Here is a 24935-nt window from a genome sequence, read left to right on the forward strand (position 1 = left end):
CAAAACAATACTAACAGTGATCTGACTGTCTGCCTGTTCAGGGTTTGAGGGTGAAATGGAGATTAAATTAATGACTAATGATGGGGTAAATACATGTATTGTGTGTTAATACTACTAAACCCACTGAAACCAGACTGGAAACTAGGATCTAAATTAGATCAGGGGAAACGTCACTATCCAAAGCCGGTCAACTATGACATCCAACATGTGAGGGCTTAGGGTTAGTGTGTGTGTGTGTGTGTGTGTGTGTGTGTGTGTGTGTGTGTGTGTGTGTGCATTTCCTCCTGAGAAAGCCCTCCAGAGAATCCCCCTGGGGGTCTGAAAACTTCCTACACTCTTCTACACTCTCTCCTCATGAAGACTCCTTCATATCCTCCTGTCTCCATCTGTTGAGGACTATCAGCCTGTGTTGCTGTTGTGTTGAAGAGGGTCCAGACATTCCATGTTTATGAGTGGGGGAGATGCTCCAATGGGTGAGAACTCGCAGGTGGGTCTTGACCATCTGAGTTAACGAAGGCCAACTCAGGATAGTATGGCTCGGTGACAGAGAGAGAGGAGAGAGAGAGAGTGCTTGCGTGCGTGTGTCTGTGTGTGTGTGTGTGTGAGAGCTAGAGAGACATAGTGATAGAGATAGAGAGAGAGATAGAGAGAGACAGTGTCACACCCTGATCTGTTTCACCTGTCTTTGTGATTGTCTCCACCCCCCTCCAGGTGTTGCCCATCTTCCCCATAATCCCCTGTGTATTTATACCTGTGTTCTCTGTTTCTCTGTTGCCAGTTTCTTGTTTGTCAATCCAACAAGCGTTTTTGGGTCAGCTCCTGCTTTTCCCCAGTCTCTCTTTTCTTGTCCTCATGGTTTTTTACCTTTGCCTGTCCTGACCCTGTACCCACCCGCATAACCAAGCTGCCTGTCCTGACCCTGTACCCACTTGCATAACCAAGCTGCCTGCCCCTGACCCTGTACCCACCTGCATAACCAAGCTGCCTGCCCCTGACCCTGTACCCACCCGCATAACCAAGCTGCCTGTCCTGACCCTGTACCCACCCGCATAACCAAGCTGCCTGTCCTGACTCTGTACCCACCCGCATAACCAAGCTGCCTGCCCCTGACCCTGTACCCACCTGCATAACCAAGCTGCTTGTCCTGACCCTGTACCCACCTGCATAACCAAGCTGCCTGTCCCTGACCCTGTACCCACCTGCATAACCAAGCTGCCTGTCCTGACCGAGACAGAGAGAGAGAGAGAGAGAGAGAGAGAGAGAGAGAGAGAGAGAGAGAGAGAGAGAGAGAGAGAGAGAGAGAGAGAGAGAGAGAGAGAGAGAGTGTGTGTGTGTGTGTGTGAGAGAGAGAGATAGTTCTCTTCTCCAGGTCTATAATAACAGTGGTGGAGACCCTCACTGAAGGCTCTCTGTTGAACCTCAGCCTGACTACTAGTGACCTGGTGTGGAATGCTGCTGTGACAGAGACGTGCCAAATTCATCTCTCTCTCTCTTTCTCTCTCTCTCTCTCTCTCTCTCTCTCTCTCTCTCTCTTTCTCCCTTTCTCTATCTCTCTCTCTCTCTCTCTCTCTCTCTTTCTCTGTTCTTCATCCTCCTCTGTGTAATTTACAGCATAACTTAACCTACATAAACAGTTTAACACAGAGTAAAGCATTGTCCTGGATATTATACCATAAAATTGTTATACACTGAGTATACCAAACATTAGGAACACCTTCCTAACATTAAGTTACACCCCCCTTTGCCCTCAGAACAGCCTCAAATTGTCAGGGCATGGACTACAAGATGTAGAAAGTGTTCCACAGGGAGGCTGGCCCATGTTGACTCCAATGCTTCCCACAGTTGTGTCAAGTTGGCTGGATATCTTTTGCGTGGTGGACCATTCTTGATACACACAAGAAACTGTTGAGCTTGAAAAACCCAGCAGCATTGCAGTTCTCAATACAAACCGGTCCTCCTGGTACCTACTACCAGACCCTGTTCAGAGGCACTTCAATATGTTGTCTTTCCCATTCCCTCTGAATGGCACACACACAATCCATGTCTCAGCTGTCTCAAGGATTACAAATATTTATTTAACCTGTCTCCTCTCCTTCATCTACAGTGATTGAAGTGGATTTAGGGTAACCAGGAAACATCTAGGGTAACCTGGAAACATCTAGGGCAACCTGGAAACATCTAGGGTAACCTGGAAACATCTATGGTAACCTGGAAACATCTAGGGTAACCTGGAAACATCTAGGGCAACCTGGAAACATCTAGGACAACCTGGAAACATCTAGGACAACCTGGAAACATCTAGGGCAACCTGGAAACATCTAGGGTAACCTGGAAATATCTAGGGTAACCTGGAAACATCTAGGGTAACCTGGAAACAACTAGGGCAACCTGGAAACATCTAGGGTAACCTGGAAACATCTAGGGTAACCTGGAAACATCTAGGGTAACCTGGAAACAACTAGGGCAACCTGGAAACATCTAGGGCAACCTGTAAACATCTAGGGCAACCTGGAAACATCTAGGGCAACCTGGAAACAACTAGGGCAACCTGGAAACATCTAGGGCAACCTGGAAACATCTAGGGTAACCTGGAAACAACTAGGGCAACCTGGAAACATCTAGGGCAACCTGGAAACATCTAGGGCAACCTGGAAACAACTAGGGCAACCTGGAAACATCTAGGGCAACCTGGAAACAACTAGGGCAACCTGGAAACATCTAGGGCAACCTGGAAACATCTAGGGCAACCTGGAAACAACTAGGGCAACCTGGAAACATCTAGGGCAACCTGGAAACAACTAGGGCAACCTGGAAACATCTAGGGTAACCTGGAAACATCTAGGGCAACCTGGAAACAACTAGGGCAACCTGGAAACATCTAGGGCAACCTGGAAACAACTAGGGCAACCTGGAAACATCTAGGGCAACCTGGAAACATCTAGGGCAACCTGGAAACAACTAGGGCAGCCTGGAAACATCTAGGGTAACCTGGAAACAACTAGGGTAACCTGGAAACATCAGGGTAACCTGGAAACATATAGGGCAACCTGGAAACATCTAGGGCAACCTGGAAACAACTAGGGCAACCTGGAAACATCTAGGGTAACCTGGAAACATCTAGGACAACCTGGAAACATCTAGGACAACCTGGAAACATCTAGGACAACCTGGAAACATCTAGGACAACCTGGAAACATCTAGGGTAACCTGGAAACATCTAGGGTAACCTGGAAACATCTAGGGCAACCTGGAAACAACTAGGGCAGCCTGGAAACTCAGAAAACTATATGTAGAAGCCGGCGAGCTAGCAATGTTTACATGTAGGTTGGTCATCGGATTCCCACCCTTCTGTCATGGCTTGTGCATTATGGGAAAGTGACCACATTGTGTAAGAGGGCAGTGTGTATTTGTTCCACTTGAGTGACTCTGTTCTGCTCTCTCCTCCCTAGAGGCATATCATTATGACTCTGTATACACAGAGCCTGGTCCCTGGCCTGGCCTACATTCTAGCAGGGTACAGGAGAGCTGCTATGGAGGGAGTCATTATGGAGTAGAATTAGGGTGATGCAACACACACACAGGCACACACATACACACACACACACAGTACACTGGCAGACAAACATACCCACACTCACACAACCACACACACACACACACACACACACACACACACACACACACACACACACACACACACACACACACACACACACACACACACACACACACACACACACACACACACACACACACACACACACACACACACACACACACACCAATCTAAGCATGATATGCCATGAGATGCTTTGTCTTGTAGAGGGGTTCCCACGTATTCCAGTTTTCATTTAGACTCTAAAGTCATTTGTTTTCTAAATGAACTGTGAACGACGTGTTATTTTAACGTGCCGTTCCGTTTCTGTTTTCTCAGCTGAAATAGGAAATCACTTCTTAACAGGAAGAGAGACACATGGACCACAACAACAGAATGACAAGTGTTGAACATCTGTCTCAGTTCATTTATTAATAAAGTCTGGAGCCAGAAATAACAACAATCACATAGCAGCCCAAACGCCACACCATATTTTCTCCATTATGAAAACAGACCTGAGTTCAGTTCTTATCTGTTATAATCAAATAGCAGCCCAAACGCCACACCATATTTTCTCCATTATGAAAACAGACCTGAGTTCAGTTCTTATCTGTTATAATCAAATAGCAGCCCAAATGCATCACTATATTTTCTCCATTATGAAGACCTGAATTCAGTTCTTATCTGTTATTCTTGTCGGCCTTTCTTCCTCTCCCTTGACGCTGACTGTGCAAGGGTGTGTGTGCGTGCTTGTGTGTGCGTGTGCATCCTTGCATGTGCGTGTTTGTGTCCGTACGTGTGTACGTGCTTGTGTATGTATGTCCCTACTAATCCCAGTGATTTTATTATGAGAAGCAGATGTTTTGTTGCTCATTTGGAAGGAGAATTAAATTATTATAATGTTGAAGCATGGTTCCTGTCCTCCTCTGAGTATTGTTCCCTATGGAGGTTTACTGTGCTCTACTAAACTCTGGGTTAGATCCTGTTTGGCCGGGTGTTCCCTATGGAGGTTTACTGTACTCTACTAAACTCTGGGTTAGATCCTGTTTGGCCACGTGTTCCCTATGGAAGTTTACTGTACTCTACTAAACTCTGGGTTAGATCCTGTTTGGCCGGGTGTTCCCTATGGAGATTTACTGTACTCTACTAAACTCTGGGTTAGATCCTGTTTGGCCGGGTGTTCCCTATGGAGGTTTACTGTACTCTACTAAACTCTGGGTTAGATCCTGTTTGGCCGGGTGTTCCCTATGGAGCTTCACTGTACTCTACTAAACTCTGGGTTAGATCCTGTTTGGCCGGGTGCTCCCTATGGAGATTTACTGTACTCTACTAAACTCTGGGTTAGATCCTGTTTGGCCGGGTGTTCCCTATGGAGCTTCACTGTACTCTACTAAACTCTGGGTTAGATCCTGTTTGGCCGGGTGCTCCCTATGGAGCTTCACTGTACTCTACTAAACTCTGGGTTGGGTCGTGCATAGCCGGGTGGTCTGCTGGGAACTCCATATGAACAAAGCTCATCTTGAATGAATGTCTGAAATAATGCTTAACCGGATGCAGGGTGGGGGGGCATTTCCATTTCCTCCTTGCTAATAGCTAACTCATTGGATTGTGAGTAAGCCTGCTTGACGATACATGAGTTACATGTTTAACAGAAATGTCACTACAGATTTCACTCTTCAGAAATACACTTTTCAATGGGATTATTTCTCTCTAAAACTCTGAGGGGGTCTTGGTCCTTAATAAAGTCTCTAGCTTGTCATCTCAGGGCTGAGGACCAGGAGGTGACGTCCCCTCTCTCTTTTTCTATCTTTCTTTCTTTCTCTCTCTCTCTCTTGCTCTCTCTCTCTGTCTCTGTCTCTCTCTCTCTGTCTCTGTCTCTCACTCTCTCACTCTCTCTCTCTGTCTGTCTCTGTCTCTGTTTCTCTCTTTCTCGTTCTTTTTCTCTCTCTCTCTCATAAAGGCATATCCAGGTTTTTATTAGCTGTGTAGTAGCCCTGTGCCAACTCCCTGTCCTCTGTCTCTCAGTCAGTCTAATTTAATATTGTTAACTGACACATTCCACTTAACGAGTCTAGAAGTCACTCTGACCTTTGTCTCTGCAGCTGAAAGGTGATCTCTCTCTCTCCTGCTGAAAATATGATATTTCTCTCTGCAGCTGAAAATGTGATCTCTCTCTCTCTCCTGCTGAAAATATTATATTTCTCTCTGCAGCTGAAAGGTGATCTCTCTCTCTCCTGCTGAAAATATGATATTTCTCTCTGCAGCTGAAAATGTGATCTCTCTCTCTGCAGCTGAAAGGGTGATCTCTCTCTCTGATGCTGAAAGGGTGATCTCTCTCTCTCCTGCTGAAAGGGTGATCTCTCTCTCTGCTGCTGAAAGGGTGATCTCTCTCTCTCCTGCTGAAAATATGATATTTCTCTCTGCAGCTGAAAGGGTGATCTCTCTCTGATGCTGAAAGGGTGATCTCTCTCCCTGATGCTGAAAGGGTGATCTCTCTCTCTGCAGCTGAAAGGGTGATCTCTCTCCCTGATGCTGAAAGGGTGATCTCTCTCCCTGATGCTGAAAGGGTGATCTCTCTCTCTGCAGCTGAAAGGGTGATCTCTCTCTCTGATGCTGAAAGGGTGATCTCTCTCCCTGATGCTGAAAGGGTGATCTCTCTCTCTGATGCTGAAAGGGTGATCTCTCTCCCTGATGCTGAAAGGGTGATCTCTCTCTCTGATGCTGAAAGGGTGATCTCTCTCCCTGATGCTGAAAGGGTGATCTCTCTCTCTGCAGCTGAAAGGGTGATCTCTCTCTCTCCTGCTGAAAATATGATATTTCTCTCTGCAGCTGAAAGGGTGATCTCTCTCTCTGATGCTGAAAGGGTGATCTCTCTCTCTCCTGCTGAAAATATGATATTTCTCTCTGCAGCTGAAAGGGTGATCTCTCTCTCTCCTGCTGAAAATATGATATTTCTCTCTGCAGCTGAAAGGGTGATCTCTCTCTCTGATGCTGAAAGGGTGATCTCTCTCTCCTGCTGAAAGGGTGATCTCTCTCTCTGCTGCTGAAAGGGTGATCTCTCTCTCTGATGCTGAAAGGGTGATCTCTCTCCCTGATGCTGAAAGGGTGATCTCTCTCTCTGCTGCTGAAAGGGTGATCTCTCTCTCTGATGCTGAAAGGGTGATCTCTCTCTCTGATGCTGAAAGGGTGATCTCTCTCCCTGATGCTGAAAGGGTGATCTCTCTCTCTGCTGCTGAAAGGGTGATCTCTCTCTCTGATGCTGAAAGGGTGATCTCTCTCTCTGATGCTGAAAGGGTGATATCTCTCCCTGATGCTGAAAGGGTGATCTCTCTCCCTGATGCTGAAAGGGTGATCTCTCTCTCTGATGCTGAAAGGGTGATCTCTCTCTCTGATGCTGAAAAGGTGATCTCTCTCCCTCATGCTGAAAGGGTGATCTCTCTCCCTGATGCTGAAAGGGTGATCTCTCTCCCTCATGCTGAAAGGGTGATCTCTCTCCCTGATGCTGAAAGGGTGATCTCTCTCTCTGATGCTGAAAGGGTGATCTCTCTCTGTCTGATGCTGAAAAGGTGATATCCCTCTCTGTGCAGCTGACTTGAAACCCCCTTCTCTCTCAGTATGAGTGAACCCAAAGTCATGGTCTCTTCAGCTGTCCTACACAGACCTGTCCTCATCCTGACAGTAACCCTGTCCTCTAATGCTGTCCCACACAGACCTGTCCCCATCATGACAGTCTACTCTGTCCTCTATAGTTGTCCCACACAGACCTGTCCTCATCCTTACAGTAACCCTGTCCTCTATAGCTGTCCTACACAGACCTGTCCTCATCCTTACAGTAACCCTGTCCTCTATAGTTGTCCCACACAGACCTGTCCTCATCCTGACAGTAACCCTGTCCTCTATAGCTGCCCCACACAGACCTGTCCTCTTCCTGACAGCTTACACTCTAGTTTATGGTCCACAATGTCCCCACCTTCTCTAAACAGAGATGCGATTTCTAGCACCATCCTGTCAAAACAAGTTAAGACTGGTTGATTAGTCAAACCAACCGGTTGGTAAATGGCACAAGAGCATTGAAGTGATCTGTTAACAAGATATGGGCATCCATTTCCTAAGCTTTATGATGGGAAGCTCCCTCCATCCACTAATGCAGTCATTAGAGCTCTGTGAAGGTGAATTCCTCAACAGGAGGACAGATCCTTATTAGTTCCTTAGTGAAGTAGTAACCGTGTGTGAAGGTGCTAACCTCAGTCCATTCTAATGCTCAGCAGTTATAGAGGAGATCTTCACACTCTTCTGGAGGAACAAAGCAACGACCCTGTATTAAACAACTTTCTCTATAAACTCCACTTAGCCACCATTGTTTCTCAACTCTGCCCAAGACCCTTAACTACAAACTAGAGGGTGAAATTAATGGCTCTTCATGTACTGCACTATAGCCTACAGGGACAGCAAATCTTAGAGTGGCATGGGATAGATAATTTCATTTCAACTTTTTTAATTGAGTTTGTCTTCCTTTTATTGGGGAAAAGACACAGGAATAAACTCAGTGTGGTCTATAATGTATTTTCATACTTGATTCACCTCATTTATGGATGTTGAAGACAGAGTAACCCAGGATGACTTTCTTTCATTGGAGACTCAGTTCGGTCTATAATGTATTTTCATTCGTGGTTCACCTCATTCATACTCCATTACATTGATGTCAGCCCAGGTTGTTTGGGGACTCCCGTCTCTGCTGTGAGTGAATGGGAAAGCTGCAGTAACCCGCTGTGCTATTTGGTTGAACCTTTAAACTCTAAAGTGGGATAATTCCTCAATATAATGTAATCCAGTCATAAGCAGTCAAGGGATTTATAGAAAACCACTTAACCACAGCATAATTCTCGAACATATCCTGGGATATGACGCAGGGCAACGTAGCGCAGCAAGGAAAGATTGACAGATATTTACAATTCCAAAGACTTCAAGGAAAACCTGTAGAGAGAAATAAAATACATTACATTTAGAGGTGTCATTCTTTTTCTTAATCAAAGTGCCTCTACTGGGAAGCATAGATAAATCCTATAGCAATGAGTCCTGTAACAAAGTCTGTTGATGTCAATGTTCATGTGTTTTGGTGTCTTCAGTCCTGCCCAGTGCCCTGCTTTAAGAATCTATGTAGAGAAAATAAATGGTGATTATTTTATTTGTATAAAATAAATCCTATAACAAGGTTGTTAACATCCTTTCGAGCCTTAATGTCCACAGCCCTGCCCAGTGTTCTGCTTTCAAACCAGCAGACATGACTTAATCCCTTGGTCAAATATTATGAGCAGGAATGACTGCTACTTGACCAAGGGTTTCAACTCTGTCTGTGCCAGCCTAAACCCAGCAGTGAGACAATTCTAAACTAAAGGACAGCGGCATGGAAGATCTCATCTAGTCACTGCTACTCTGTCTGTGCCAGCCTCAACCCAGCAGTGAGACAATTCTAAACTGAGGTTACCTAAGAGCCAGCAGGATAACAAGGGCAGCGGCATGGAAGATCTGATTTAGTCACTGCTACTCTGTCTGTGCCAGCCTCAACCCAGCAGTGAGACAATTCTAAACTGAGGTTACCTAAGAGCCAGCAGGATAACAAGGACAGCGGCATGGAAGATCTCATCTAGTCACTGCTACTCTGTCTGTGCCAGCCTCAACCCAACAGTGAGACAATTCTAAACTGAGGTTACCTAAGAGCCAGCAGGATAACAAGGGCAGCGGCATGGAAGATCTGATTTAGTCACTGCTACTCTGTCTGTGCCAGCCTCAACCCAGCAGTGAGACAATTCTAAACTGAGGTTACCTAAGAGCCAGCAGGATAACAAGGGCAGCAGCATGGAAGATCTGTCTAGTCACTGCTACTCTGTCTGTGCCAGCCTCAACCCAGCAGTGAGACAATTCTAAACTGAGGTTACCTAAGAGCCAGCAGGATAACAAGGACAGCAGCATGGAAGATCTCATCTAGTCACTGCTACTCTGTCTGTGCCAGCCTCAACCCAGCAGTGAGACAATTCTAAACTGAGGTTACCTAAGAGCCAGCAGGATAACAAGGGCAGCGGCATGGAAGATCTGATTTAGTCACTGCTACTCTGTCTGTGCCAGCCTCAACCCAGCAGTGAGACAATTCTAAACTGAGGTTACCTAAGAGCCAGCAGGATAACAAGGGCAGCGGCATGGAAGATCTCATCTAGTCACTGCTACTCTGCCAGTGCCAGTTGGTTGAGTGTGGAGAGGCTAGCGGAGTTATCCTGGGTTGTGTTTCCAAATGGCACCCTATTCACTATAGTGCACTACTTTGACCAGAGCCCATAGGGAATGGGGTGCCATTTGGGACACATACCTAGTTTAATTTGGAGGATTTTCAGCTCTCGAAGCCTCCGGCGCTGCAGATCACAGTCAGAGCTTTGGGTTTTATTAAGTTGTATTGGGTTTAATTAAGATGTATTGGGTTTTATTAAGTTGTACTGGGTTTAATTAAGTTGTATTGGGTTTTATTAAGTTGTATTGGGTTTTGTTAAGTTGTATTGGGTTTTGTTAAGTTGTATTGGGTTTTATTAAGTTGTATTGGGTTTAATTAAGTTGTATTGGGTTTTATTAAGTTGTATTGGGTTTTGTTAAGTTGTATTGGGTTTTATTAAGTTGTATTGGGTTTTATTAAGTTGTATTGGGTTTTATTAAGTTGTATTGGGTTTTGTTAAGTTGTATTGTGTTTTATTAAGTTGTACTGGGTTTTGTTAAGTTGTATTGGGATTTATCAAATCAAATCAAATGTATTTATTTAGCCCTTCGTACATCAGCTGATATCTCAAAGTGCTGTACAGAAACCCAGCCTAAAACCCCAAACAGCAAGCAATGCAGGTGTAGAAGCACAGTGGCTAGGAAAAACTCCCTAGAAAGGCCAAAATCTAGGAAGAAACCTAGAGAGGAACCAGGCTATGTGGGGTGGCCAGTCCTCTTCTGGCTGTGCCGGGTGGAGATTATAACAGAACATGGCCAAGATGTTCAAATGTTCATAAATGACCAGCATGGTCCAATAATAATAAGGCAGAACAGTTGAAACTGGAGCAGCAGCACGGCCAGGTGGACTGGGGACAGCAAGGAGTCATCATGTCAGGTAGTCCTGAGGCATGGTCCTAGGGCTCAGGTCCTCTGAGAGAGAGAAAGAAAGAGAGAAAGAGAGAATTAGAGAGAGCACACTTAAATTCACACAGGACACCAAATAGGACAAGAGAAGTACTCCAGATATAACAAACTGACCCTAGCCCCCCGACACATAAACTACTGCAGCATAAATACTGGAGGCTGAGACAGGAGGGGTCAGGAGACACTGTGGCCCCATCCGAGGACACCCCCGGACAGGGCCAAACAGGAAGGATATAACCCCACCCACTTTGCCAAAGCACAGCCCCAACACCACTAGAGGGATATCTTCAACCACCAACTTACCATCCTGAGACAAGGCTGAGTATAGCCCACAAAGATCTCCGCCACGGCACAACCCAAGGGGGGGCCGCCAACCCAGACAGGATGATCACATCAGTGACTCAACCCACTCAGGTGACGCACCCCTCCCAGGGACGGTATGAGAGAGCCCCACTAAGCCAATGACTCAGCCCCTGTAATAGGGTTAGAGGCAGAGAATCCCAGTGGAAAGAGGGGAACCGGCCAGGCAGAGACAGCAAGGGCGGTTCGTTGCTCCAGAGCCTTTCCGTTCACCTTCCCACTCCTGGGCCAGACTACACCCATTTATGAAGTTGTACTGGGGTTTGTTAAGTTGTATTGGGTTTTGTTAAGTTGAACTGGGTTTTATTAAGTTGAACTGGGTTTTATTAAGTTGAATTGGGTTTTATTAAGTTGTATTGGGTTTTATTAAGTTGTATTGGGTTTTATTAAGTTGTATTGGGTTTTATTAAGTTGTATTGGGTTTTATTAAGTTGTATTGGGTTTTATTAAGTTGAACTGGGTTTTATTAAGTTGTATTGGGTTTTATTAAGTTGAACTGGGTTTTATTAAGTTGTACTGGGTTTTATTAAGTTGTACTGGGTTTTATTAAGTTGTACTGGGTTTTATTAAGTTGTACTGGGTTTTATTAAGTTGTATTGGGTTTTATTAAGTTGAACTGGGTTTTATTAAGTTGTATTGGGTTTTATTAAGTTGTATTGGGTTTTATTAAGTTGTACTGGGTTTTATTAAGTTGTACTGGGTTTTATTAAGTTGAACTGGGTTTTATTAAGTTGTATTGGGTTTTATTAAGTTGTATTGGGTTTTATTAAGTTGTACTGGGTTTTATTAAGTTGTACTGGGTTTTATTAAGTTGAACTGGGTTTTATTAAGTTGAACTGGGTTTTATTAAGTTGTATTGGGTTTTATTAAGTTGTATTGTGTTTTATTAAAATCTAGAGGGGGTGTAATCTGGAGGGGTGAAATCTAGAGGGGGTGAAATCTAGAGGGGGTGAAATCTAGAGTTGTGAAATCTAGAGGGGGTGAAATCTAGAGTTGTGAAATCTAGAGGGGGTGAAATCTAGAGGGGTTATGCTAGGACATGTTGATTATATAGAGGAGGATTGTAGTTTTAGTTTGATAGTTCTATTGACCATTTTATCTCATCAAACTGAACTACAGAACATAATAATCTACATTTTATCTCACCAAACTGAACTACAGAACATAATGATCTATATTTTATCTCACCAAACTGAACTACAGAACATAATAATCTATATTTTATCTCATCAAACTGAACTACAGAACATAATAATCTATATTTTATCTCATCAAACTGAACTACAGAACATAATAATCTATATTTTATCTCATCAAACTGAACTACAGAACATAATAATCTATATTTTATCTCATCAAACTGAACTACAGAACATAATAATCTATATTTTATCTCACCAATCTGAACTACAGAACATAATAATCTACATTTTATCTCATCAAACTGAACTACAGAACATAATAATCTACATTTTAATTGCGAAGGTTCTTGTATTAGTAGGATGATGTTGTCTCCTAAGACATCAGATGAGGAAATGGCTTCTGACGAATAGTTATACACCCTGATAAAAGAATCATTAGGTGGGTGATTGGATTTGGAATCACTGGCCACTTTAATGATGTTTACATACTGCTTTACTCATCTCATATGTATATACTGTATTCTACTGTATTTTACTCAACGCCACTCCGACATGGCTCGTCCTAATATTTATATATTCCTTAATTCCATTCTTTTACTTTAGATGTGTGTGTATTGTTGTGAATTGTTAGATACTACTGTACTGTTGGCCCTAGGAACACTCGCTACACCTGCAATAACGTCTGCTAAACATGTGTATGTGACCAATAAAAAGTGATTTGATTTGTCCTGTTTTACACATGTACCAGTGTGTGTTAATACGTGTTAATTAGAAATGTGTTTTTTGCATATCCCAACTCCCCCTGACACACCCTCTGAGAGTGGGGTCACGGCCAGTGTTCTGACTGATGAGCCATGGGACTTTATCCCCTATCTATCCTTAGTAGTGATCTGACCTGTGTGATGTGCAGAACACTGGTAGCTAAACGTCTCATTAGGAGCTAACTCCGGCTATCTCTACTGTGCTGATTCAAACACTTAACAACATGGTCGTCCATCTGAGCACATCAATGACTACATTAACACATCATCCTTCCTCTAATACACAACTCTGATAGACACCGACAGTATGTGAATGATGTTATGCGGCACAGGAAAATAGACACCTCGTTGAATACAGGAAAATACACACCTCGTTGAATACAGGAGAATACACATCTGGGATAACACCTCTTTGACTTGTAAACCTGTTTAGTCTAGGGGGGTTGAGGGACACAGCTTTCTGTTTTGTCTAGGGGTCGAGAGACAGCTTTCTGTTTTGTCTAGGGGAGTCGAGGGACACTGCTTTCTGTTTAGTCTAGGGGAGTCAATGGACACTGCTTTCTGTTTAGTCTAGGGGAGTTGAGGGACACAGCTTTCTGTTTTGTCTAGGGGAGTTGAGGGACACAGCTTTCTGTTTAGTCTAGGGGAGTTGAGGGACACAGCTTTCTGTTTAGTCTAGGGGGGTCGAGAGACACAGCTTTCTGTTTAGTCTAGGGGAGTCGAGAGACACAGCTTTCTGTTTAGTCTAGGGGTCGAGGGACACAGCTTTCTGTTTAGTCTAGGGGTCGAGAGACACAGCTTTCTGTTTTGTCTAGGGGAGTTGAGGGACACAGCTTTCTGTTTTGTCTAGGGGGGTCGAGAGACACAGCTTTCTGTTTAGTCTTGGGGGGTCGAGAGACACAGCTTTCTGTTTTGTCTAGGGGAGTCGAGGGACACTGCTTTCTGTTTAGTCTAGGGGGGTCGAGAGACACAGCTTTCTGTTTTGTCTAGGGGGGTCGAGAGACACAGCTTTCTGTTTTGTCTAGGGGAGTTGAGGGACACAGCTTTCTGTTTTGTCTAGGGGGGTCGAGAGACACAGCTTTCTGTTTAGTCTAGGGGAGTCGAGAGACACAGCTTTCTGTTTTGTCTAGGGGGGTCGAGAGACACAGCTTTCTGTTTAGTCTAGGGGGGTTGAGGGACACAGCTTTCTGTTTAGTCTTGGGGGGTCGAGAGACACAGCTTTCTGTTTAGTCTAGGGGGGTCGAGAGACACAGCTTTCTGTTTAGTCTAGGGGGGTCGAGAGATACAGCTTTCTGTTTAGTCTAGGGGGGTCGAGAGACACAGCTTTCTGTTTAGTCTAGGGGGGTCGAGAGACACAGCTTTCTGTTTAGTCTAGGGGGGTCGAGAGACACAGCTTTCTGTTTAGTCTAGGGGGGTCGAGAGACACAGCTTTCTGTTTAGTCTAGGGGGGTCGAGAGACACAGCTTTCTGTTTAGTCTAGGGGGGTCGAGAGACACAGCTTTCTGTTTAGTCTAGGGGGGTCGAGAGACACAGCTTTCTGTTTAGTCTAGGGGGGTCGAGAGACACAGCTTTCTGTTTAGTCTTGGGGGGTCGAGAGACACAGCTTTCTGTTTTGTCTAGGGGGGTCGAGAGACACAGCTTTCTGTTTAGTCTAGGGGGGTTGAGAGACACAGCTTTCTGTTTAGTCTAGGGGGGTCGAGAGACACAGCTTTCTGTTTAGTCTAGGGGGGTTGAGAGACACAGCTTTCTGTTTTGGGTCTGTAGGTATATTAGTTTGGAATCTGACTGGGTCTCAGGTTTACTGATCATAGCCCTGACAGGTTAGAAGTTAGACTGGGTTGTGAATGGAGCGAGGCAATAGGCAGATGGGTGGATTGGATGACAGCGGGAGTGTGTGTTTGTGTGTGTCAGTGGTGTGTGTGACAGTGCCAAAGGTTACTGCATAAACCCTTCATTAGTTACATTGACTCGAAAGGCTGCGGACATCTGAATACCAGCCAAGGCATCATTCACTCAGAGCATGTCCGATGGCCTGGCACGTCGTTGAAATATCACCATTATCCCCACAATGGCCACCCAGGGGAAGGTCAATGGGGTTTACAATGGGAAGGAAGGAAACTGGCAGGAAATACACCCTAGGTGTTTCGCTACATTACTTCCTCCTCTTGACTAAGAAAGCACTGAGGTATATTTGGTTCTTCACTGTTTCACAGTGTGGATTGGGACAGACGGTTCTGCTATTCTGGACTGGAGGAAGCAGGAAAGGCTGGGATGGTGGGACATGCACACACACCCTGTCTCAGGAAGCAGAGCAGATGACAAGGTCAACTGCCTCTTCTGTTTCTGAAGGGCTTTCTCTGAACGACCCCACGGTGGCTTCTGGCCACAAGCCCAGCCTACATCTGAATGGATAATATCTCCTCTATTGTCTGAAAGAAAGAGCCTCTATTCCTGGAAGTATTTTTTAATCTTCAGGCATTTTGTGACCCTGTCATTGTCTATATTGTGAGAGGAAAAGTGGCTTTGGGGCTTTTTTGTTGGTGTCTTGGTCCGAAAAGTGACTCTTTGGTTCGGCCATTTTGATATGTTGGTCAAGCTAGGATTTGTTTTCTTACCTTACTTTAACGTTTCCACCAGGAGTTTTACATGTTGATCCAGATAAATATCTTCCACTCAAAGCGTGGTATTCTCTGAGCTAAGTTAAAGTGGCTTTTAGTTTGCTGTGCCAAGACCCTGGAAACCTGGAGAGTCTGTTCGCCTCTCTCTGAAAGGTATGCCAGAATTGCTCTTTGCGCTCTCTCTCACTGTCTCTGTATCTCTCTCCTTTTCTCTCTTTCCCTCCCTCCCTCCCTCCCTCCCTCCCTCCCTCCCTCCCTCCCTCCCTCACAAATCCTAAATCATAGTTATTCCTCATGTGTACCTGGTAATTTGGCATGTGACAAACTGTTTTGCTCCATTCTCCATAGACAGTGGCAGGGCGTCCTGAGGGAGGGTCCTTTGTCCCAGGCACAAAGAATGAAACACATTTGTCATTCAGCTCTTTAATGAAGCCATCAACCCCTCATGATGAGCAATGGTGAAGACCTGGTCCAAATAAAGCAAGGAAACATCTCTAGCTTGTTTATGGACGTTCTAAATGTTGATCTCCGACCAGTAAACAACGTTCTGTCCTATATGGAATTGCGTTGCGGTTCTGGAACATGTGCGTGATACATGTGTATCATTTAGCAGAAGATCGTATCCAGAGCAACTGAGATTAAGTGAATTGCTCAAGCACACATCAACAGATTTTTCTCCTAGTTGATTGGGGATTCAAACCAGCGACCTTTCGGTAACTGGCCCAATGTGCTTAACCACTAGGCTGCCTGTTGGGAGTTCACTGCTGATGTGAACTGTTCTGGGATCATTTGAGATGAGAGGTGACTCCTCAGTGACACTCATTCAGGCTGGGAGTAGGGGAGCTCAGTTTGGGGTTGTATGTGGTGACATCCATAGGAATAGAGGAGGACTCTCACCATCTCAGCCTCTGCAGAAAACGTCATGGGAATATTTCATATGCTGATTAAAGATAGAAGATAAAAGATAAAATATAGATGAAGGTCAAATATACAAAGATGTGACGCAGATAGGAGATGGCTACAGTAGGAGATGGCTACAGTAGGAGATGGCTACAGTAGGAGATGGCTACAGTTTGTATCACTGTTTACATGTCACTAGCCACTTTAAAAATAAAAATAAATGGATTTAATAAATGTATCACTAGTCACTTTACACAATGCGACTTTATATAATGTTTACATACCCTACATTACTCATCACATATGTATATATGTATATACTGTACTCTACACCATCTACTGCATCTTGCCTATGCCGTTCGGCCATCGCTCATGGCCGATGTACATATTCTTATTAATTCCTTTGCACTTGTGTGTAAAAGGTAGTTGCGTGAAATTGTTAGATTACCTGTTGGTTATTACTGCAAGGTCGGAACTAGAAACACAAGCATTTCGCTACACTCACATAAACATCAATACAATTTGATTTGAAGACACTTCCAAAACACTCAGCTTGCTTCCTGCAATAATTCTGAGGTCATCTATTTATTTAGCTGGAAGCAATAATTAAACCATATTTGATTGTTTCACATAATGGTTATTGTTCTGTGGACTTGAGGTTTAAAGCTGGAACACTAATAAATCAGACAAACGGTGGAACAGATTGAACCACAGATGTTTTCTCTACAGAGAGCCTCAGACATAACCCTGGATCTGTTCTCTTCTCTGGTGAGGAGAAACCACTTGATGATAGCAGAGGTTTGGAGAGGGAGAGGGAGAGGGAGAGGGAGAGAGAGAAGGGGGGAGAGAGTTAGAGAGAGGCAGAGCGAGAGAAAGAGAGAGAGAGAGAGAGAGAGAGAGAGAGAGAGAGAGAGAAGGGGGGGAGAGAGTTAGAGAGAGGCAGAGCGTTTGTGTCTGTAAGTTGTTGCCCACTTGAGAATGAGAACGTGTACGGCTGTGCAGTGACTGGAACGTCGGTCAGTGTGTGGAAATGTTGTGGACAGTCATCTGGTCAGAGGGGTGTTAGAGAGAAGGAAGGTGAGGGGATGGGAGGGAAGAGGGGTGAGGGGTGAGGGGAAAGGAGGAGGGGGTGAGGGGAACGGTCAGCGGAGAGGGTTGAGGGGAACGGTGGGGAGCTTGGCTGTGGCTGTTGATTCTTGAAGTGTATTTGAAGTGCAGTGGGAGGGCTGGAGAGAGGGGGAGGAGGATGAGGGAGGGGGAGGAAGGAGGGGGATAAGTAGGAGGGAGATGAGGAGGAGGGGGGTGGAGGGGGAGGGATGAGGGGGAGGGGCTGGCCTGAGTGCCAGAGCAGGGTGAGTGCAGCTCACACACACACTCACTCAGACACTGGAGACAGAGACATCACCTCCATGTGTATATGTGCTTTGTGATTCAAACCTTTGCATTTTGGAACTAGACTAATTGATTATCCTTGGTCTAACACTGAGACAGCTTGGATAGACCAACGTTGGAGGAAATTGGAGGACCCTGTGGATAGATTAGACTCTGTGGGAGTAGTGTTGTGGGCATGCAGCCGGACCTCTAGCGCTGTGGCGGAGGCTGGGAGAGTCGTCTTGTGACTGAGGGATTTGGGAAGAGAGGAGAGGACCAATGCTTTTCATAGAGGTAAGAGTTCTGCCTTGGGCTCCTTCAGATGCAACAGAGAGCAATTCATACTTTTTGGAAACTGATTTAAAACCATTACAATGTAGAGGGAGTGGAAGCTCTGTGAATGTAGAGTTATAATTATTGGGTAGATTCAGGTTTGTTATGGGTGGAGCTAACTGCTGTGAACGGATGAACGATATGTTGACAGACAGAATGGTTAGGCTTTAGTTCAGAAGTATGTGGAACGTGATGCGTGTGAGTGGTTGTTTGACGTCAACTGAGGGGAGGTGAGACAGATGGGGCTCTATATCAGTGTGTGTCTCTCTCTCCTCCCAGATGAGGCTCTATATCGGTGTGTGTCTCCCTCTCTCCTCCTCCCAGATGAGGCTCTATATCAGTGTGTGTCTCTCTCTCTCCTCCCAGATTAGGCTCTATATCAGTGTGTCTCTCTCTCTCCTCCCAGATGGGGCTCTATATCAGTGTGTGTCTCTCTCCTCCTCCCAGATTAGGCTCTATATCAGTGTGTGTCTCTCTCTCCTCCCGGATGAGGCTCTATATCAGTGTGTGTCTCTCTCTCCTCCTCCCAGATGAGGCTCTATATCGGTGTGTGTCTCCCTCTCTCCTCCTCCCAGATGAGGTTCTATATCGGTGTGTGTCTCTCTCTCCTCCTCCCAGATTAGGCTCTATATCGGTGTGTGTCTCTCTCTCTCCTCCTCCCAGATGAGGCTCTATATCGGTGTGTGTCTCTCTCTCTCCTCCTCCCAGATTAGGCTCTATATCAGTGTGTGTCTCTCTCTCCTCCTCCCAGATGAGGCTCTATATCGGTGTGTGTCTCTCTCTCCTCCCAGATTAGGCTCTATATCGGTGTGTGTCTCTCTCTCCTCCCAGATTAGGCTCTATATCGGTGTGTGTCTCTCTCTCCTCCTCCCAGATGAGGCTCTATATCGGTGTGTGTCTCTCTCTCCTCCCAGATTAGGCTCTATATCGGTGTGTGTCACTCGCTACTCCTCCCAGATGAGGCTCTATATCGGTGTGTGTCTCTCTCTCTCCTCCTCCCAGATTAGGCTCTATATCAGTGTGTCTCTCTCTCTTCCCAGATGAGGCTCTATATCGGTGTGTGTCTCTCTCTCTCCTCCTCCCAGATTAGGCTCTATATCGGTGTGTGTCTCTCTTTCTCCTCCTCCCAGATGAGGCTCTATATCGGTGTGTGTCTCTCTCTCTCCTCCTCCCAGATGAGGTTCTATATCGGTGTGTGTCTCTCTCTCTCCTCCTCCCAGATTAGGCTCTATATCGGTGTGTGTCTCTCTCTCTCCTCCTCCCAGATGAGGCTCTATATCGGTGTGTGTCTCTCTCTCTCTCCTCCTCCCAGATGAGGCTCTATATCGGTGTGTGTCTCCCTCTCTCCTCCTCCCAGATGAGGCTCTATATCGGTGTGTGTCTCTCTCTGTCCTCCTCCCAGATGAGGCTCTATATCGGTGTGTGTCTCCCTCTCTCCTCCTCCCAGATGAGGCTCTATATCGGTGTGTGTCTCTCTCTCTCCTCCTCCCAGATTAGGCTCTATATCGGTGTGTGTCTCTCTCTCTCTCCTCCCTGCCCGCTCCCACTGTCAGTGTTGTCAGCTGGCAGTATATGTATCAACAGCGAGGCAGGATGTGTGTGTGCAGGTGGTCTCAGTCAAACCGTGTTAGTCCCCCTGTGCCCCCCTATCCCTGGCCCTAACACCTATCTGGCCCTGACACCCATCTGGCCCTGACACCTATCTGGCCCTGACACCTATCTGGCCCTGACACCTATCTGGCCCTGACACCTATCTGGCCCTGACACCAATCTGGCCCTGCCACCCTATCTGGCCCTGACACCAATCTGGCCCTGACACATATCTGGCCCTGACACCTATCTGGCCCTGACACATATCTGGCCCTGACACCAATCTGGCCCTGACACCTATCTGGCCCTGACACCAATCTGGCCCTGACACCTATCTGGCCCAGACACCCTATCTGGCCCTGACACCTATCTGGCCCTGACACCTATCTGGCCCTGACACCAATCTGGCCCTGACACCTATCTGGCCCTGACACCAATCTGGCCCTGACACCTATCTGGCCGTGACACCTATCTGGCCCTGACACCTATCTGGCCCTGACACATATCTGGCCCTGACACCAATCTGGCCCTGACACCTATCTGGCCGTGACACCTATCTGGCCCTGACACCAATCTGGCCCTGACACCTATCTGGCCGTGACACCTATCTGGCCCTGACACCTATCTGGCCCTGACACATATCTGGCCCTGACACCAATCTGGCCCTGACACCTATCTGGCCCTGACACCAATCTGGCCCTGACACCTATCTGGCCGTGACACCTATCTGGCCCTGACACATATCTGGCCCTGACACCTATCTGGCCCTGACACCTATCTGGCCCTGACACCAATCTGGCCCTGACACCTATCTGGCCCTGACACCTATCTGGCCGTGACACCTATCTGGCCCTGACACCTATCTGGCCGTGACACCTATCTGGCCCTGACACATATCTGGCCCTGACACCAATCTGGCCCTGACACATATCTGGCCCTGACACCTATCTGGCCGTGACACCTATCTGGCCCTGACACCTATCTGGCCGTGACACCTATCTGGCCCTGACACATATCTGGCCCTGACACCAATCTGGCCCTGCCACCCTATCTGGCCCTGACACCAATCTGGCCCTAACACCTATCTGGCCCTGACACCTATCTGGCCCTGACACCTATCTGGCCGTGACACCTATCTGGCCCTGACACCTATCTGGCCGTGACACCTATCTGGCCCTGACACATATCTGGCCCTGACACCAATCTGGCCCTGCCACCCTATCTGGCCCTGACACCAATCTGGCCCTGACACATATCTGGCCCTGACACCTATCTGGCCCTGACACCTATCTGGCCGTGACACCTATCTGGCCCTGACACATATCTGGCCCTGACACATATCTGGCCCTGACACCAATCTGGCCCTGACACATATCTGGCCCTGACACCTATCTGGCCCTGACACCTATCCGGCCGTGACACCTATCTGGCCCTGACACCAATCTGGCCCTGACACCAATCTGGCCCTGACACCTATCTGGCCCTGACACCTATCTGGCCGTGACACCTATCTGGCCCTGACACATATCTGGCCCTAACACCTATCTGGCCCTGACACCTATCTGGCCCTGACACCCTATCTGGCCCTGACACCCTATCTGGCCCTGACACCTATCTGGCCCTGACACCTATCTGGCCCTGACACCAATCTGGCCCTGACACCAATCCGGCCCTGACACCTATCTGGCCCTGACACCTATCTGGCCGTGACACCTATCTGGCCCTGACACATATCTGGCCCTAACACCTATCTGGCCCTGACACCTATCTGGCCCTGACACCCTATCTGGCCCTGACACCTATCTGGCCCTGGAATAACAGTCTTCATCAGTTCATCAGGACAGGCTGTGAGGGACGACCTCTGGCTTTAGAGTCCCCTCTCCAACCCTAATGATCTAGCTACATTCTACATAGGGTTAGGGTTAGATATACTCCTCTCTATAGGGTTATGGTAAGAGAAACTCCTACATATGTCTGATTATATTAAGATCCTACATCTGCAGGAGTCAGTGACTCTTGTCTGCATGACTGTTTTCACTATCTGCTCTGATTGTTGTTTCTATTGTATTCTGCCTATATGTAGGGATTCATCATATTCTTCAGTGTAAATCACTAGAGCTGTATATGTATATTTGGTAGTAATAACAACAACATGATTGTGTTTCTATTGTATTCTGCCTATATGTAGGGATTCATCATATTCTTCAGTGTAAATCACTAGAGCTGTATATGTATTTTGGTAGTAATAACAACAACATGATTGTGTTTCTATTGTATTCTGCCTATATGTAGGGATTCATCATATTCTTCAGTGTAAATCACTAGAGCTGTATATGTATATTTGGTAGTAATAACAACAACATGATTGTGTTTCTATTGTATTCTGCCTATATGTAGGGATTCATCATATTCTTCAGTGTAAATCACTAGAGCTGTATATGCTATTTGGTAGTAATAACAACAACATCTCCGTACACTGTATTTGATATTCCAGGAAATTGCCATATGAAATCTGTTATAGGCATTTTTAAACTAATGTAATAATTTGCATTAGATAAATAAAATATTATTTGCCTAGTCATTACGTAACATAATATTGAACTCAAAACACCAAAGAATAAGCTAAACAACCAACTTAAAATGGAGATGACTGTGTAATGAATCTTACACTCATATTTTCTGTTCTCGTAAGTACCAATACTTCATATTTGGAGAACAATTTCATAGTCCTTGCACCGCCTGTTGCTTAGGTTACTTGTTACATTTAAACTGCCATGTTTTATTTTTATCTTTATTTAACTAGGCAAGTCAGTTAAGAACAAATTATTATTTACAATGACGGCTGACCTCCAGCCAAACCCTAATCCAGACAATGCTGGGCCAAATTGTGCACCGCCCTATGGGACTCCCAATCACAGCCGGTTGTGATACAGGCTGGAATCGAACCAGGGTCTGTAGTGACACCTCTAGCACTGAGATGCAGTGCCTCAGACCGCTGCACCACTCAGAGGCCTTTAGTATGTGTCAGTATAGGAACAACAGGGCCTCCACCTGGAGGGTGTTTACATAGTGCCGATGTTGGGACTTTTTAAATGCCTTTTTTTTTAAACAAATGTTTCTCTTTCCCTCCGGTCGGCTCTCTCTGGGTTTAAAGGAGCAGAGCAGGGTAGTAAGTTAGACGTTTTGTTTTTGTTTATGTTAAAGACACACATTGTGTTATTTCCAGCGGGTGACAAGGTGTAATGTGAGTACCTGTGTATGTTGGCTCAGGAATCTGCTGGGGATTTTCTCTGACTTTCCTTACTTGACTTTCTAAAAGCAGAGGTTGGGGTAAAGAGGATCGGGGTTAGCAATACATTGACAGGAGAATTTCTTAGATTCTTTCACAGGGAACTCTTCTCTTGGTGTGGTCAGAACTGGGCTACACAAAATGTGTTATTTTTATCCCTTGTAATTAAATGTTTTGAGGACAACATATTTCACGTCTAGACACTGCGCTAGCAGGCTATTCCCAGAAATCCATCACAGTTTTCTCTTGAGGACATGACCTAGACAATTATTGTAATGACACGCCTTTAGCAAATGGCTCTCTATCTCTCCGTCCATCTCGTGACTCGGTTGCTTGGCCGTTGGATAATGTCTCAAGGGCACTTAGGGAAAGTGTTTTACCTCACGCAAGGAAAGGCATTGAGCACCTACTGTAGCAAGAAAGTATATCTAAAATTGGGCTACTTTTTAGTGGATTGAGCAGGATATTGGCTCTGATTGTGCGGGAAAGAGTCAATAGAATCTGGCAACCATAGAAATCCATATAAAACATACAGTTATTTAATTAAAGGATATATCGGGGTGGCAGGTAGTCTAGTGGTTAGAGTGTTGGGCCAGTAACCAAAAGGTTGCTGGATCAAATCCCTGAGGTGACAAGGTCAAATCTGTTGTTCTTGCCCCTCAACAAGGCAGTTAACCCACTGTTCCCTGGTAGGCTGTCATTGTCAATAAGAATTTGCTCTAAACTGACTTGCCTAGTTAAATTAAAAATATATATATGTGTGCTGTCAACACTGAGTACTACTCATACCACAGAGACCTCGGGTTCTGTTAGATTAGAAGAACTAATGAGTGATGTCGTCATCTGGTCCTACTTGGTAAAAAGCTGGCAGAGCCACTACGTTGTGTTGTGTGTGTGAAATGAGCTCAGTCCCAGTTTTACAGCCTGAGCCTTTTATGAGCCTTTTTGTATTTGTTGGTTAGGAGCTGCAGGGCTTGTTGTAACTGTATTCAAATTCAAACAAACTTTCCCCATTCATTTCTCCACAGTGATGTTGACTGGCTGAGTCACAATTACCATCTCTGTTTGAATGGGCATTAGACTGTGATTAACTCATGTGAAGGCATTCAAATTATATCTCAGAATACATTAGCTGACATTAGTTTACATATATTTTACACAGCTAGCAGGTTACTGACATGTTTTTGTTGAACTTTTTTATTTAAATGATTAGACAGAAAGGTATTAGACCTACATACTCAGACTCTCGGGACATTTGGTCTCTCTTGTGACAGTCCTTGTGAAATACCTAATCTTTCAGAAGAAGGTCCCTCCTTGTGACTCAAGAGTGAACTTCCATTAAGTTTAGAGGGCGTCTGTGAAATTCAAACTTTCTCCCCAAACAAGGGTGCTCTTCTCAGGCTATTCTGGTCTTCATTTGCACGTCAAAGGAGCTCAAACAAAACACAAGTGGGGTTTTTAACACCTCCAAGACTTAAACCAGGTTATCTGACAGCGACAGAGTTGTACATCCCAAATGGCACCCTATTCCCTATTTAGTGCACTACTTTAGACGAGGGCACATAGAGCTCCCTTAGAGCTCTGGTCAAAAGTAGTGCACTATATAGGGAATAGGGTGCCATTTGCGACGCGGATAGAGAGAGAGGGCTCTGAAGTAGGTGAACACAGAGATAAGAGAGAAGAGAGACTGAAGTGATAAACATCTCTTGATGTAACCCGCCACCTCCTCCTTATCAGGTCCTTTAAAAGGCTTTGAAAGGAACCTAAAATGGCTGAGATTCTGTGAAATAGTGATGTGTGTGCCTTAGACAA

At 45.7% G+C, this 24935-nt stretch overlaps 1 protein-coding gene across 2 annotated transcripts in view; it reads left to right on the forward strand.

Moving 5' to 3' along the window:
* LOC110499701 (prickle-like protein 1) overlaps positions 1-24935 on the forward strand; it is a 55320-nt gene that overhangs the window by 8827 nt on the left and 21558 nt on the right. Inside the window, exon 1 of one of the 2 annotated variants that reach the window (XM_036945219.1) lies at positions 17894-18205. The exons of the other annotated variant lie outside the window; for it this stretch is intronic. Within the exon in view, the coding sequence (XP_036801114.1) occupies positions 18191-18205 (15 nt within the window). The 5' untranslated portion in view covers positions 17894-18190. Of the gene's footprint in view, positions 1-17893; positions 18206-24935 lie in introns of those variants that run through there. 2 annotated transcript variants of the gene reach the window in all.

Source organism: Oncorhynchus mykiss, chromosome 15 (assembly GCF_013265735.2).
Source record: "Oncorhynchus mykiss isolate Arlee chromosome 15, USDA_OmykA_1.1, whole genome shotgun sequence".
Classification (NCBI taxonomy): Eukaryota; Metazoa; Chordata; class Actinopteri; order Salmoniformes; family Salmonidae; genus Oncorhynchus; species Oncorhynchus mykiss.